This window comes from Monodelphis domestica, chromosome 1 (assembly GCF_027887165.1).
Source record: "Monodelphis domestica isolate mMonDom1 chromosome 1, mMonDom1.pri, whole genome shotgun sequence".
Classification (NCBI taxonomy): domain Eukaryota; kingdom Metazoa; phylum Chordata; class Mammalia; order Didelphimorphia; family Didelphidae; genus Monodelphis; species Monodelphis domestica.
In genome coordinates this window covers 313,561,198-313,578,633 of record NC_077227.1, presented here as the reverse complement: position 1 = coordinate 313,578,633, position 17,436 = coordinate 313,561,198, and the positions used below count along the sequence as shown (strand labels likewise).

Below are 17,436 nucleotides of genomic sequence, written 5' to 3'. Positions count from 1 at the left end.
GTAGATGTGAGAACTGAGGGGAGGGAACTTGGATGTTTTCCTTAAAGATAGCAGGGTCTGAGGACTGAGGGGGTGGTTGGAGAGGTTTTGCTCTGAGAGGTTGTACTCTGAGAAGCTTGCTCTGAAGGAAGCTGGAAGTGGAGGCCCCTGAGACTGTTTCTCCATTTTGGTCACGTGAGTGATAGGGACTGATCTCTTTTCTTTGCCTCAGCTATCTAAGGGCTTGAGCCTTTTGGCCCAGCCTAATCAGAGGGGGTATTTAAGCCCTATTCCCTTTTCTCTCTCTCTCTCTCTCTCTCTCTCTCTCTCTCTCTCTCTCTCTCTCTCTCTAATACCTTTCTTCCTCCTGTTTGTAATTAAAAACTCCATAAAAGGTTGACTGCTGACTTGAGTTTTTATTTAGGAATTACATAGCTGAATTCCTTGGTGACCTTAAATTAATATATGAAAGCAAAGGAAACATACTCAAAGTCCAAAAGAAAAATATGAATTGGACACATATTCTGGAAGAACTCAAAAAGGACTTCGAAAATCAATTAAGAGAGGCAGAGGAAAAGTGGGAAAGTCTTTTAAAGTGATTTCCTTCCCACAGGTGATGCAAGGAGAAGGGAAAGTAATGCAAGAAGAAATGGGCCAATTGAAAAAAGGAGAACCAAAAATGGACAGAGGAAAATCTGGTCTTAAAAATCAGAATTGACCATGTAGAAACTAATGATTTCATGAGAAATCAAGAAATAATAAATCAGAATCAAAGGAATGAAAAAATAGAGAAAAACATGAAATATCTTACTGAAAAAACAACTGACTTAGCAAATACATCTAGGAGAGACAATTGAAGAATTATTAGACTACCTGAAAGCCATGGTCAATAAAAAACCTTGGATATCATATTACAAGAAATTATCAAAGATAACTGTCCAGAGATCCTCAAACAAGAAAATAAAATTGAAATGGAAAGAATTCACAAATCACCTCCAGAAAGAAATCCTCAAATGACAACTTTGAGGAATATTTCAAGCAGCCAGAAAGAAAACATTCAAATACCATCAGAATCACATAGAACCTAGAAGCTTCTACATTAAAGAATTGAAAGGCATAGAATATGATATTCAGGAAGGCAAAAGATTTGGGTTTACAACCCAGAGTCGTCTATCCAGCAAAACTGAGTAAATTCTTTCAGGGGGGGAAAATGGACATTCAATAAAATAGAAGATTTCCAAGCATTCCTGAGGAATAAGCCAGACCTAAACAAAAAATCTGAAGTCCAAACATGAGACATAAGAGAAGCCCCAAAAGATAAATAAGAAAAAGAAAATTTAAGGGATTCATTAAGGTCAAAATGTTCATACGTTTACATGGAAAGAGGATTTCCATAATTTTCAAAAATTATCTTTAGGAGTAGAGAAGATAGAAGGAATTTATTCAGAAAGAAGGTAGAGAAGTAAGCTGATTATGATGAAATAACATATATGTAAATATGATGATATGGAATAATATGTTTGTGTGATATGATACATATGCATATGAATGATATTTTTAAAAAAGAAAAGGGCAAAATGGGAACAGTGCAATTGCCCTAATATGTTACTAGGAAAACCATTCAGTAAATGCTTTTCTCCTTTTTTTGGAGGGTACTCATTATAATGTGACTGGTTTTTTCCCCCCCTCTCCTTTCATTTCTATATCAAGATGACAAACTCTAGTAACAGCAGTGCCTTGTCTTCTACATACAAAATGACATTCTTTAGCTCCTTTTAATAGGTCCTCCACTCAGAGCGTCATCCCAAATGTTCATATAGACAATTTGTGCCCGACCTGTGGTAAAGCCTTCTAAGCTCAAAATGGTCTGATCAGCCACAGTTGGATATACTGTATGTAGATCCTGACATTGTGAGCCATTTTGGTACTCTTAGAGTATGTGAAGGACAGTCAGTACCATCCCTCTGAGCTGGGACTCCAGCAATGACAGGAGTGTGACAAGAAACATTCACACCATTTCAGTTTCCTTTATGTTCAATGGCACAGATGGGAGATGGCTGGCTAGAGTTGTGGGGGTCTCTGGAAATGGAGATGAGGAAATTATCCTGGGATGGGTCTGGGGCCAGGTTTAAGTGTTGATCTATTGCCTGGGGGTGGGGGTGGGGGGACAAAGGCCACTGAACCATGTGAGAATCAAACCTATCACTCATTCCCACCAAATTCTAACCAAAGCATATTCGGGCAAAAGCAAATTCTCCAGGTGATCTATGGGTTCTCCTACAGCATTGTAGCATATCTAGGTTTCTGTTTCTGATGTAGAATAATTTTTTTTTCAAATACCCCTACCTTTGCAATGCCTCATCCAAACTAAAAATTGCCCCCCTATTAACTCACTGAGATTTTATTTTAATTATTGCTGAAACAATTGGAAAGTGGTTTGTCTGTAAACCTGAAAGTTGTAAATGATTGCTCTAAGCTGCTAAACCAGCTCAACGTTGTCTCCTAACCTGACTGTGTGAGGGGAAAACTGTCCATTGTGATTCTGCAGTGACCCCAACCTGTGACCTCCTCTGCTGTTGAGCACGATCTGCTTCTGTATATTAATTCCTAATGAAGAGAATATCTGACTAGATAGTCAGAGAGAGGAGACAGTATGTTTACTACCACTGGGCTCTCCTAAGGCCATCTACCTTCTATCTAGAGACTGTCTTACCTTCCCTCTTCCTGCTTCTTTTCTGACACTATGACCTATGAACCTTCTTCACCGTGCCTGGATTTACAGTCACTTCACCAATGATTGAAGGAATGGAATTTGAACATGAATGTGTTCACTTCAAAGAAAACATATCAGAAAAGAGTTACCCAGGTTTAAAGATCTCTGGGAGGAGAGAGGGATAATGTTCAGAATCCATCATTCTGTCCAAGCTGGAGCTTATTGACTAGTCACATTTTCTTTTTGTGAGTCAGACTTTCTTCATTTGAATGGAAACTGATTGAAGGCCCTAGTATGACTTAAAACCTAATGGACAAACCTAAGAAGGTGAAGATCCAAATATTTATAAAATGAACAATTCCTTCTCTCTGAAAAAAGATGTTAAAGGCACCTGGTGTCAACACTGTGAGTAGAAATAAAATAAACTTCAACTTGAAACTTCTGCAATTATAATGACTAAGTTTTGCCCCAGAGAAGGAATGAGAAAATACATTTCTCTTCCTTCTTTGCAGTGGCTGGGGACTCTGGGTATGGAACATTGAGTATACTTATTTAGACTCCTTTGATATATTGGGAATTTTTGGTGAGTTGCTTCACTTCCCATCCCTCTTTGACCTTTAGATTTTTATTTTCTAGATAGAGGAAGGGTGAGGTGTACTTTGGAATGAAGATGAAATGAAAAAGTTACCCATACAATTAAAAATGAATAAGATGCCTAATGGGGATGGAAAATAGGTACAGCAGAGAAAAGTTAAAGAGCATTTTTGATAGCTCAATGCATGGGCATTCTTTGACAAAAAAGAAAAATCGAAAAATCTGACTACATTTTAGTAATGCAAAAGGTTGCCCTCCAAGTACACTAGCTGAAGCAAGGAGCTGCTTTGGGTCTTTGGGTTTCAAGACAGGAAATCATAGCCTTCTCTAGCCCCTCCTCTAACAATACAGTGTGTTCCCTTTCATTTACTTAGCCTGCCCCTCCCTTTCCCCCAGCCCTAGAGAGGAGCTAATGTGAGAAACTGTAGAATAGGCTGATGGCTCAGGCTCTATCAACCTTTCCATTAGACCTCTTGCTGAGGTAATGGCTCCATCTCTGGCATTTAAGAACTGGGGAGTTGAGGAGGAGGGAAGTTAGTGAGCATTTCTGATGCTAGGTTGAAATGATACCCAGGTGGCCTCATGAATCCCTCAGGCACTTTCTTTACATCAGCCTCCCAGCTGAACCTATGAATTTATAGCATTTATCTTAAGATTTGAAAAATTGAATTATAATTTTTATAAATTTATTTTCACTTTTATTATTGTTATTTTTTTCATTTATTTATATAATGATTTGAATTTTTTTAAGTAGCAGGATTATTTTAAGATTGAAGTGAACAAACAGGACTAATATTTGTGCTCCTGCTCAGCCAATTTTTATCAGATTTGAATCATGTGACAGTGATGTGATTTGATTTGTCACCTGTCCAAGCTCAACATAATTGTTGATTGATTATTGATTATCCCCAAAATAAAGGCTTTTTCTTCATCCTGACCTCTTCCACCTTCTTTGGTTGGAAGAAAAAAATTATCTCTGTAGTTTCCATTGCTGATAACAAAATATATGCTTGGTCTACACTTTCAAGTTGTAAAACATATGCAACATATGCAACACTTATCAAGTGAGTGGGAGTTCTATTGCCCACTTTATCAGGAGAAACCTTTCTTTAGCTTTTGAGAGGGTTGAGGCTCTACTCCTTTATCTTTCTGCCTCACCCTTTGTGAAAGCAGTTGGAAAGAACTGAGCAAGTGAGCAGAGGAGGAAGAAGAGGAAGAAGGGAGAAGCATGAGTCTTTTTTCTATCACTCCAGAGATCATCCTACCTAGTATGAAGGCCACTACATAGTTGGAGATCTGGCCCATGCCCACGATGACAAACAGCACAGTGAACATCTCCCAGTTGATGGAGAAGATCTGTAGGAAACTGAAGCCCGTCTGCACAGCCATTGTCGCAAAGAGGATGTTCTTCCTGCCGAACCTTAAAAACACAAAGCAACACACACACATACACACACATATATACATCCAGTATCAGGTTATAGAAATGTTAGGACATTTATGGGAATGAAGAGTTTCTCTAGGATCAGCCAAACATTAATATCAAGACTTGTATGAATTAAAGTAAGCAAAACCAGGAAAATAAGATACACAATGATTCTAAAAATGTCATTAGAAAGAACAAAAATATCCCTGAAACCTGAATACTACCTAAATATAATGACTAATCCTGGGCCATAATTTCTTAGATAACAAAATGCATCTTCCTCCCTTTCTTTGAAGATATGGGGGTGCTACTGATATGGAGAACTGCATATGCCATCAAGTTTTATTGGTTTCTGGTTAGTTTTGCTTACCTCTCCCTCCATATAAGAACATTCCTTGTTACAAATGATAGGGGAGAGGGAGGAAGAATATAATTTGGAAATAAAGTTGGTGTAAAATCATATAGCAGTGTTTAAAAAAAATAACCCATTGACAGAAATGGAAGTTTCATTTCCCCCCCTAAGAAATTAAATGAGTTTGCCTCCATGTTCTAAGTTCCAACTGAAGATTCATATAAACTCATCAACAACCTCCATTTTTTTCCTGTGAAATGATGAAGCTAATGGATGATCCCTGGGTACTGGAGAGAGTCATGTAGATTCAGAACCACAGAGGTGACTCAGCTGCATGACTGTTGTCCCTACTTCCTCTGTCCACTGAAGCAATATTCAGGCACTGCAGAGTGGGCCCCTGGGACATAAATTATCAGCAGTGACTGGAAATTCTCTTCTCATTGACTGGGACCTTTACAGAAGTCAGTTTTATTTCCCTTAATTCTAATGCCTTCTCTGGGTTGATTATCTTCAATTTATCCTGTCTATCCTGTCTTGTTTGTAATAGTTGTTTGTATGTTAACTCCCCAATTAGACTGTGAGCTCCTTGTGAGCAGAGACTGTCTTTTGCTTTTCTCAGTATCTTCAGTGCTTATCACTATGGCTAGCACATAGTAGGCACTTAATAAATCCTTATTGATTAACTCCCAAAGATTATAAGTTGTTGATTCATTATGCTGTTCTGAAATGAGAGTGGGGATATACTTATTTGAAAATTCTTGTGAATTTTCAAATAAGTATAAAATTCTTGTGAATTTTATACTTGTGAAATATTATAATTATAATTATAATTGTGAAATTATAATTGTGAAATTATAATTGTGAAAATTCTTGTGAATCAGTGAAAAGCTCAGGTATCCAGACATCTCCTCTCCCCCAACAAAAAACCAAAATCAAACCACAAAATTCTGAACTTGTCACCCGAGAAATGACCAGATGAGATGGCCAGTCTTTGATTCCTATACTTTGGTATTTCAAAGATTCATGACTTCTCTAGTATAGGTACCCCTTCACCTGTGTTGATTCTTTCCTTCCTTCTCCTAGTGCTCCAGTGACTTGGAAAATGGTCTTCAAAAGTTATTTTTCCCAAAAGCTTCACCACTTTGGTGCAATCAGTTTTCTCTATTGCTCCTGTCCCTCAGTCTTCTGAATCCCAAGTTATAGTAGTAGTAGAAGGGCCCCATCCTCCAGGTTTGCCTTGCCTTTGGCCTTGCAATGCTTCTGTTATCTGCTTAAAGTGGTCTAGTTGGGGATCTTGGGGCAGAGGAAGGAGGCTGGAGACAGGGGAGAGAAGTCTACCTCCTTCTCTATCTAGGGTGCCCATGTAGTGTGCTGGTCTTGTGTTGATCGCTTTTGTTGTTTTTAAATATAACATTAGGATTAAAGGCCAAAAGTATTTAAAAGATGAAAAAAAAAGTGACCAACTTGGTCATGAGTCTGAACTTATATGAAGGAAACAAAATTCTTCACCAGGGTTAGACTCAAATATTTTAGAACTTGTCAGTTTGGGCCTGGAAAAGCAGCCTTTGAGAACTGAGGGTCACATCCATTCCTTAATGAGGCATTGAGGGCTGTAGTAGAGGCTAAATCTTTCCTTAAAAATTTTCCCCTTGAGCTAAATGCAGGCTACTTAAACATACTGTAGTTACTAAGAGTCCATTACAACTAGAAGAGGCAGCAGGAACCTGGGACTAGTAGAGAAGGTGTAGTAAAAAAGAAATCCAGCATAAGTCCAAGATCCCCACATAAGGTGTAGCATTTGTATTAGATGGAGATTGTCCTTTGTATTAGATGGAGAGTGAAGGGGATGAACTAAAAGGCACATTAAAAAAACAAACAAACTTTTCCCTTCCATCTTTGAATCAACACTATGTATTGGTTCCAAGGTGGTAAGGTTAGACATTTGGGGTTTAGTGACTTGTCCAGGGTCACACCACTAGAAAATTTATAAATAGGTCATATTTGAACCGAGGACCTCCCATCTCTAGGCATGGCTTTAAATCCACTGAGCTACCTACTTGCTTCTAGGGCAGCTTCTTTAAGAGTCAGAAAGTTACATGTTTATGAACTATTGGCCACTATAGAACAGTCACTGGACATGTGTTCTGGTCACTAATTGGTCACTAATCACTTAGTAATTCATTAACCTGGATAAGGTACTCACTTCTCCATTCTCAGTTTCTGAATCTGTGAAATGTGAAAAATAAAACATACACAGGATTGTAATGAGGATGAAAAGCCATAAAAATGATGTTTTTGAGAAATGTGTGACACTGTACAAATGCAAAACTTTATTTATATCACTAGTGTTATAACCTCCTCTATCCTTTGAGGATTTTGCTAAAATCTTCTTTAGGCCACAAAATGTATAGAGATCTCAATCTCCTTTCACCTTGACCTTCTTTTGGTTAGAAAGGAAGGATTGCCTTGTTCATAGACCAGGAGAAAAAAAAAATCACTCTCTCCTGGGATATTTGTTGTTCTCTGTCATTAATGATGAAGGCTACGTATAGCACCTCTCAAGAACATCATGTACTGGGATCAGCTAGGTAGCTCAGTGGATTGAGAGCCAGGCCTAGAGATGGGAGGTCCTAGGTTCAAATCTGGCCTCAGACACTTCCCAGCTGTGTGACCCTGGGTAAGTCACTTGACCCCCATTGCCTAGCCCTTACCACTCTTCTGCCTTGGAACCAATGTTTAGTATTGATTCCAAAATGGAAGGTAAGGGTTAAAAAAAAAAAGAACATCATGCACTGTGGACAAAAATCCTCAGGTCATCTGTAACAAGACTTTCTCCAAACTCTAGACAAACCTCATAAACTGATGTTGGCTTACTTGGTAGGTACCAAAATGGTGGCTGACCTCCTGCTAACTAGATGCCTGGGCTGCGCTCTCCATTATTAATTCATGCTCTGTTTTCATTCTGCTGTGTTTTGAATGAATAAGGCATGAAGATTTTTATTGAGTAAATTCCTCCATCACTCATTAATGAATGGCTCTGAGATAAGAGAAGTCACCCATAACCACCAACAATACTACCTCCCCTCCCTTTAAAAAAAAATTTTCCAGGACCTAGTGAACTTTTATAGATTCTCTGAGGGAGTCAGTGCAGGGAATGAGGAAATGAGCTGTTGGCAATTAATGACCAAAGTCCAAGTCTTGGAGGAAATGCTATATTTTCCCTGACTCTTATTTATCATCTCACTGAGGAGATATAGCAATGATTATATCTATTGCTGTTTTTTTCTTTCATTTTGAAGAGGACCAATAGATTTCATTTCTGCCTGCTTGCTTGTCAGTCAGTGAGCCATCCACAGGGAGGCTGTCATGGCATTCATTAGTCAGGGTTAAAAAATAGAGCTAGCTCTAGTCCTTTGGACATTGACAAAGCTGACCAAATGAGAATGTCTTCAAGGCTGGAGATTGGCTCTCTTTACCTGTCTGAGAGTTGTCCTGATATGAAGGATCCCATCAACACACCCAGGAAGAATAATGAGGTCGTTAGTGGTGGTTTCCAGTCTTCATCACACACTATATTCCACTGCCAAACAGAGAAACAAACCATGTTAAATTCTGTTGAGTCACCAGAATGGACTCAGTTTCCTAGCAACGTAACAGCTTCACTATAGGGTCCAGATTGAAATAGAGCTCACCAAGAAGAAAGATGGTTAGAATCACTTAACACTTCATTGTGATGTAGGCTCTACCCACGCTCCACGTGAATTAGGACATAATGCTATTTAAAAGGTATTTCTCAAAAGAAAGCTTCCATCTTCAGACTTCCAGAGTCTAATGGATAGGATGCATCAATGACTGGACAGATCATGGAGGCAACAGGAGTAGGGACAGGCACAGCAGAGACAGACACACATTTGTGCATACACAAGTGCCTTCCTCTGTTCTGAGATAGTCACTGACTGATATCCTTTACTACATTTTGAAAGATTATCATTCTATACTTAGTAAACATAAAAAGCAAGCATTCAAATTCACAAACTAATTAAACATGAAACTATAAACTTGCTTCATAGGTTTTTTAACGTATAGATTAATTTTAACACAATTGCAAAAAAAATACTTAATTTGATTCTGTGTCCCATCTTAAGTATGTTTTTTTTGGACACTCTTGTTACCAATATTATTATTATTTAAAAACCCTTACCTTTGGTCTTAGTATCAATTCTAAGACAGAAGAGAGGGAAGGGTTAGGCAATCTGGATTAAGTAACTGGTCCATATTTACATAGCTAGGAAGAGTCTGAGGTCAGATTTGAACCTAGGACTTCTTAATTCCAGGCTTGACTATCTCCTATGTTAGTTATCTGCCGCATTGCTTATTTACATAGTTATTACTTATAGACATTATAGTATGCATATTGGACATATTGGACAGTATTGGATCTACTCTCTTCATTATGCATCATTTTATACAAGTCTTCCCATATTTCTTTGTATTCCTTTGTTATTTTTTAAGCTAGCACAATAAGGGAAGAGTCTGTATGGTTGAAGAATTAAAAAGTCCCCTTTTTGTCACATCCTAGTTGCATGATCCTGGGTTCACAGTCCCAACAATGGTGCCTTTTGTTGTCATTGCTGTTGGTAGGGGTAGAGGATAGGAATATATTAGGACCTATAATTAATTATTGCTGGGATTTCTTGGTATGGAAGTTTCTGCCACAAACACAGATCAGTATCTCTCCTGTAACTTGTACTCCAGGAGTTAACAGAGAGCCCTGCTAGAAATAGGGTGATGTCCCAGTGGCTATAGAATTAATATGTGTCATATGTAAGATCTGAATCCAGATCTCCTTGGCTCCAAAGGCAATTCTCTATCCATTATACATTCTGCTTTTCAAGAATATAGTAATGATCCTATTTCTCCATAGACCCACCAGTACTTAATTTCATAATTTTAAACCAACAATTCAAAAGACATAAGGCGGAATCTCAGAATTGTATTAATTTGTATACCTTTAATTTGTAGAATCTTTTTTAATATGGTTATTATGTAAAGTAAGGAGGAGAGACCCTGCATTTGAGAAGTCAGGCTGATTGACAGATCAGCCTCAGGAGTGAAGGAGAGGCGAGAGTGTATCTTGGTGTTTGTGGGATTTCAAGAAATTGGATTCTTGGGTATAGTCATATCTCCAAATATTTGACTGATCTACCAAAAAATTAAGTGAAATAACCCTTAAAACTCACCAAAGAACACCTGAATGCTTTGGCAAAATTAAAGCAAGCTATTCTCATGGCCCCAGCCCTTGGAATCCCTCATTACAATAAGGAATTCCACTTATATGTTCATGAAGCAAAGGGGATCACCTCAGGAGTCTTAGCTCAAACCCTAGGACAGCAGATGAGACCCATAGCATATTACAGCATCAAATTAGACCCACAAGGGATGGTATACTGTTTAAGATGTATTGCAGCAGCAGCCCTGATGGTGCAAAAAGCAAGTGATCTGGTCCTGGCATGTAAGCGGAATGTATACTCAACCCATCAAATATAAAAACATACTAAAAAAGAATAACTTGCAAGCTTTTACATCTGCAAGATTATCCCAGTATGAAAGTATGAAGTCATCTTGTTAAGCAATGAAAGCTTGACCCTACACCGCTATGCACCACTAAATCATGCCACCATGATTCTAGAGTTACCTCTAGCAGGAGAACCACTGCATGACTGCTTACAAACCATAGAGCTAGTACAGAAATCCAGACAGGACTTAAAAGACACATCATTGGTAAGTCCTGACTTGAGAATGTTCACGGATGGACCTTTATTTGTATGAGATGGTAGAAGATTCATCAGTGCATCTGTAGTCACACAAACAGGCACTTTATGGCATGCATCATGTCAGCGCACAAGGAGCGGAGCTGAAAGCTCTAGCTATGGCACTCACCATAGGCAGAGACAAAAGAATCAACATTTACTGTAACTCATTTTATGCCTTTTCAGTTTTAAATGGTACAGAGAATATATGGAAACACAGAGGGTTTATAACATTGGCGGGGAAAAAGATTGCATGTGGGGAACTCAAATCACATCTGTCAGTCAGTCCAGTTACCAAAGGAAGTAGCCGTAATCCATTGCAAGGGTCTCTTTGGAAAGGACAAGATATCCCAGGGGAACAACAGGGTGGATGTAACCACAAAATTTGCAGCTAAGTTTGGTCCTATACATGTGCTAAACTTCTCTCTGGTTAAAAAGCAAAAAAAATCACACAAGCTTACAACGAAAGAGAGGTTCAGTTGTGGAAACAACAATTGGGGGTCAAACTAGTGCATGGAATTTGGATATCAGAAGCAGTGTAAGAATTAAAATTAATCTCAAATAATAAAATATTATATTTTAGGAGATTTATTAATGATCATTAGAAACCAAGGGAAAAAAGAAGATACAAAATAAACACCTCATGCCTGTGACTGATTAGCCATTTCAAAATCCCCACTCACCACCACCATGCTCACCAACAGGGCCAAAAAAGAGGGCAAGACCCTCCACATCCCCACCTAATATCCCCTGCCTACAGGAAGTACATAACAACAGGAAATCAGTGAACTCCTGGGAAATATAGTTCTTTTTTTTTAGGGTAACAGATTTTCAATTATACAGCAGGGAAACCCATTTTGCCCAGAACATAATACCACCATCTGTGTAATGTCATACATTCGAAAGGGCATTATGGCATTCTTGCTCTGATAAATTCCATCCAGAGATTTTGGACACTCCAGGGACATCAGCATATGGAATCAGAGTATGCCAGGAATGCACTCTTTACAAGAAATTCAACCAAGGGAACTTCAAAAGCAAAGCATTAGGGGAGTAAATGTCAACTATGCATTTATTTACAAACACTGCAAAATAGGCTAAAGGAATTACATGATCTTGACTTAGTTTTACAAAGGATACCTTTGGACTATTCACTTCATAGTATCAATCCCTGGGATATGGTATATGTAAAGACCTTTACCAGAAAAGCAATAATCAACCCAAAATGGAATGGACCACATCAAGTAATATGCACAACTCCTTCTGTGATAAAAATCTGGGGAAGAGACCCTTGGTACCATGTCTCAAATGTGAAACCCCAAAATGCCATGACCAATTAAGCTCAGAAATTATTCAGGAACCAAAGCATAATGAAACAGATCAAAGTGATGCTGAAACCTAAGTAAACGATAAAGAAGACTGACAAAAACGAAAAATCCATTACTCTCTAACAAGCAAAGTAATACATGCAATTAAAATCTTACTGAAATGAAAAATGTTTCACCCACACTCACTCAATCTCAACCACTCTTACACATACTCACTCACTTGATTGAACACAGAATCTTACACGCACATACACGTTTTGGTGCAGGAGAGGAGATAAGGAGATCTTCAATCAAAAGTAGATGACAGACAAGTATGCATGCAGAACAGAGAAGATATCAAGAAGATCATGAACTAAAGGAAAAAGAAGCTTTTTGTTGTTGTTGTTGTTTTGTTTGAATACACATATCTTTGATTTCCTATGCCTGAAATAGTGCTTGCAGTCTTGAGGACCAGGCAGGGAAAGCCATGTACATTTATAACTTTCTTTTTTTAAAGTTTTTTAAAAATTTAAATTAATTTATTCAGTCAATTTAGAACATTATTCCTTGGTTACAAGAATCATATTATTTCCCTCCCTCCCCTACCCCAACCCTTCCCGTAGCTGACGTGCAATTCCACTGGGTATTACATGTATCTTTGATCAGAACCTATTTCCATGTTGTTGATGTTTGCATTAGGATGTTCATTTAGAATCTACATCCCCAATAATATCCCCCTCAACCCATGTAATCAGGCAGTTGGAAAAAGAAGTTTTTAAAAACAGCAAAAAAAAAAAGAAGAAGAAGAATTGCATGAGCTATAATGGACAGCCAAAAGGAAAACTTTACGGAGGAACAATCTGGTAGAAAGATCTTTGTGGGACTGGTCACGTAAGATAGTAGTGCTATAAACACACTAACTTCGTATTAGGGACACACATCCAATACGCACACAGTTCCAGGAAAGAAGATTGATCACTTCAGACAACATGTAGATAAGGACATCTTCAATGTGGAGTAAGTATTTTACATACAAACACTACATATCTAGGACATGAACACAATACAAACTGACTTAGGAATCCTGTCATAAATAAGCAGGATTCGTGACATAAAAATGTAAAAGCTATAAAGTTCTTGCTAGGGCTCAAACAGATAGGAAGGACTAAAAGATCTTTCTGTCTGGTCGACACCAGAAGCAGAATTCTTGTATATATGTAATATGTGTATGCATATCATATGTAAATGTTATACAGTGAAAATTACATATACATAGTGTATATCACATGTAACATAATCTACTAACATCACATAGAGTTAAGAATAGGGGTACCACTAACAACAATAGTACTAACAACATAAAATAAAACTAAGATAGAGACAGGAAGTCAGGGACTAGGGCAGCTAGTTAGATGAGGGAAAGACATAGAAAATAAGAATCAGACATAGAAAGCAAGATAATACATATTCTATCAGTTAAGTAGGTAAGCAAAATAGTATAAGGTGTTACAAAGTTACCATAGTTCAAATGTAACAGTAGAAAATTGTTGCCAAGTGGCATTAAGTTAATTGTTGCAAATTGTTCTGGGTCATTGTTTGTCCAAAACTTTATTCAAATGTATCAAGTTCATGTAAAACCTAGAAATTAGGTATCCTAACCCATTTTCCCCATAAATCCCTTCTTAGATTTAGAGTTAGTTAAATTAAGTGTAGAATCGAGTTAGAAAGCATAGATTTCTTTCTTTTGGGGGTGGGATAGTACAATAGATAGTCAAAACTAGTTACTTATTTATCCATGGTGCATTTGTTTAGTTAACAATGCACAAAGACGAAAAGGGAGATTTGTAAAGTAAGGAGGAGACCCTGCATTAGAGAAGTCAGGCTGATTGACAGATCAGCCTGAGAAGGAGTGGAGGAGGGGCGAGGAGAATCCTGAGAGTTCTGAGGAGTGGATAGAACTCTGAAGCCAACTGACAGGGTTTCCAGCCTGGGAAGGAGAGAGGGAAGGAGCATTTTCCTGAAACTGAGAAAGAGCTCAACCAGATCTCTTTACCAGTTGGGACCCGACTCTATCCAGAGAGCCTGAATATTTCCACTGAGATTAAATCAACAATTATATGATTCTCAACAGGGATTTTGGTGGACTCACTCTGGCCTGAGCCAACCTGAATCCTTTTCTAGGGATCTCTCTCCCTTACTCATCCCTTGAACTCAACATTAGGATCTAGTTAGACCATAAATTGTAGGAATAAGAAGCACTTGGTGAAAAGGGGGGGGCCAAGGCCCAGAAGCCTCTGGTCTCCAGACTTTGAAAGCCAATCTGCAAGGGGGGCAAACCATAGGGCTGACCTTCACCCACTTACCTTTTCCTCTCCTTCCTCTGCCATTATCCTCCTCTGTTGACATCTAAATAAATTATATCTGAAATATTTAGATCTGGGTTTGGGCCTGTCTTTAGATAACCAACTAGTGGATTAGGATCAATAGTTTGGGACAGGATTTCAAGTTGAAATCCTGTCCTTGTCTGGTGATAACCCAGATCTGGGGTTGTCATTCTTTCCTGGGGGTGGGGGGGAGAAGGGATCAGATTCTGAACCCTGTGGCTCAATATCACTGATTAAGGAATATTTGCCATCTTTCCTTGCCAGTTGGTGCCATACCTTAACCACTAAAGACTATCAGTTAAAGTGCCTGTGTGAAGTGAATCTACAAAGAACATCTTGCCTCACTGAGATAGAGTTAGCCCCAGGGGCCCTGAGCTCTTCTGAGGAAGGCATATTGCCAAATTACTTAGATAACCTGGTTCATATCTGTCTTCAGCCCTCACTTCTCCCTTTCTACATTTTACTGGAGTCATAGAATCTGGTTTATCTCTCCCCATAAGTAATAGAGGAGAGGAATCATCCACTCAATCTCATCCCTTTTCCCTCCTTCATTACATATTGATGATCATTTATATTTCTTCTTTTTAAGAACTGATTTTTCATTGACTATGAATGCATCTTACTCTTTTAAATCTATGTCAATTATTTATAGATTTTAGAATTTTATTTTAATTCTTCAGGGAAGAGCCATTTGAATTTTTTATTTTATATTTTTCACTTAACCACTTATTATTCCTTCCTCCTAGCCTCCTCAAAAATAAAGAAAAATAAAACATATTCTTTGACAAGCAAAACAAATTCCCACAATACAGGCTGTGTCCAAAACTGTATGTCCCTCTGTACAAGAGTTGAGTTACAGCTCTCATTCATCAATTTTCTATTAGGAGATGGATTGTATGCTTCAACAATGGTCCACTGGAATTAAGAGTAGTCATTGCATTAATCAGAGAGGAAGAATGATTTCTTCTTCTTCTTCTTCTTCTTCTTCTTCTTCTTCTTCTTCTTCTTCTTCTTCTTCTTCTTCTTCTTCTTCTTCTTCTTCTTCTTCTTCTTTTTTCTTCTTCTTCTTCTTCTTCTTCTTCTTCTTCTTCTTCTTCTTCTTCTTCTTCTTCTTCTTCTTCTTCTTCTTCTTCTTCTTCTTCTTCTTCTTCTTCTTCTTCTTCTTCTTCTTCTTCTTCTTCTTCTTCTTCTTCTTCTTCTTCTTCTTCTTCTTCTTCTACTTCTTCTTCTTCTTCTTCCCCTTACCTTCCTTCTTAGAATCAATACTGTGTATTGGTTCCAAGGCAGAAGAGTGGTAAGGACTATGCAATGAAGGTTAACTGACTTGCCCAGGGTCACACAGCTAGGAAGTGTCTGAGACCAGATTTGAACCCAAGTCTCTAGGTCTCGCAGCCATTTAGCTGCCCCCAGGAAGGAAGAATCATTTTTCAAAGGGAAGGATGAAAATATAGATTCCCTTGTGCCTTCTTAAATCTTCCATCTTTCCAGAATTTTTTTTCAAAACATATTCCATTCTGGAGGGCAATTTGGAACTATGCCCAAAGGGCTTTAAAAGAATTCCTTCCCTTTGATCCAGCTATACCACTGTTGGATTTGTACTCCAAAGGAAAAAGACTTGTACAAAAATATTTATAGCTGCACTCTTTGTGGTGGCAAAAAATTGGAAAATGAGGGGATATCCATCTATTGGGGAATGACTGAACAAATTGTGGTATCTGTTGGTCAAAGGATTAAAGAACTGGAGGAATTCCATGTGAACTGGAAAGATCTCCAGGAATTGATGCAGAGTGAAAGGAGCAGAACCAGAAGAGCATTATACACAGAAACTGATACACTGTTGCCCAATTGAATGTAATAGACTTTTCTACTAGCAGCAATGCAATGATCCAGGACAATCCAGAGGAATTTATGAGAAAGAACGCTATCCACATCCAAAGAAAGAACTGTGGGAGTAGAAACACAGAAGAAAAACATCTGATTGATCATGTTATTTGATGGGGATATGATTGGGGTTTTGATGTTAAAAGATGACTCTATTGTAAACATGAATAACATAGAAATAGGTTTTGAACAATGATACAGGTGTAACCCAGTGGAAATGCTTGTCAGCTCCAGGAGGGGGAAAGGAAGAGGGTGGGACAAATCATGAATCATGTAACCATGGAAAAATATCCTAAAAAACAAATCAAAACATATTCTTCCCTTCCATGTATGAGTTGGACTAGATGGAACTGAAGTATCTTTCCAAATTCTGTGATTCTTTCAATATGTTCGTTGCTTGAGATGCTGCTATTTACCTGTTTTGAGAGAATGCTGAAAGAAAATGGGAAGATTGTAAAGTTATGATCCTGCCTGAAGTCTAACTTACCTTCCCTTATTTCTCATGACTTTGAGAGACCCCAGATAGAGAGCATTTAAACCCTATTTCCTATTTCTCTCTTACTTCCTCCCTGTCTTTTATCTTCTCCATTTTTCTCAAAGCAGGGCTTCCCAGAATTGTGCTTATTCTCTCTTTAAATATTTACCTAACATCTTAGAATAACAGACAAGAGAAGATGAATCCAAGGTATTGGAGAATGAAAGAAGGGCTGGGATGACCCCTTTATTTAGTCTAATTTGTAAAATTAGCTTTAGTTCCTCACTCTTGGGGTCCTCAAAGATAATCCAAAATGCTCCAGAGATTGTCCTAAGTAGAATAAGATGAATAAAGGACATTTCAAATTCCTTTTAAACCTTAGCAGAAATATTTACTTAAAAAAGCAACTTCCCTTTCAAGGGCAGCATCCTCCAGTGACACAAATCTCAATGAGGTTGAAATATGCCCCAGGCTCTGAAAGGTCTAAGGAACAAAATTCAAGGACACAAATACAC

General features: G+C 38.1%; 1 protein-coding gene across 1 annotated transcript in view; it reads right to left on the bottom strand.

The window, feature by feature from the left end:
• SLC22A4 (solute carrier family 22 member 4) overlaps positions 1-17,436 on the bottom strand; it is a 109,924-nt gene that overhangs the window by 51,569 nt on the left and 40,919 nt on the right. Inside the window, exons 2-3 of the mRNA XM_001366034.4 lie at positions 8,541-8,644; positions 4,552-4,706 (exon numbers count right to left, since the gene is read on the bottom strand). Coding sequence (XP_001366071.1) covers positions 4,552-4,706; positions 8,541-8,644 — 259 coding nt within the window. The remainder of the gene's footprint in view (positions 1-4,551; positions 4,707-8,540; positions 8,645-17,436) is intronic.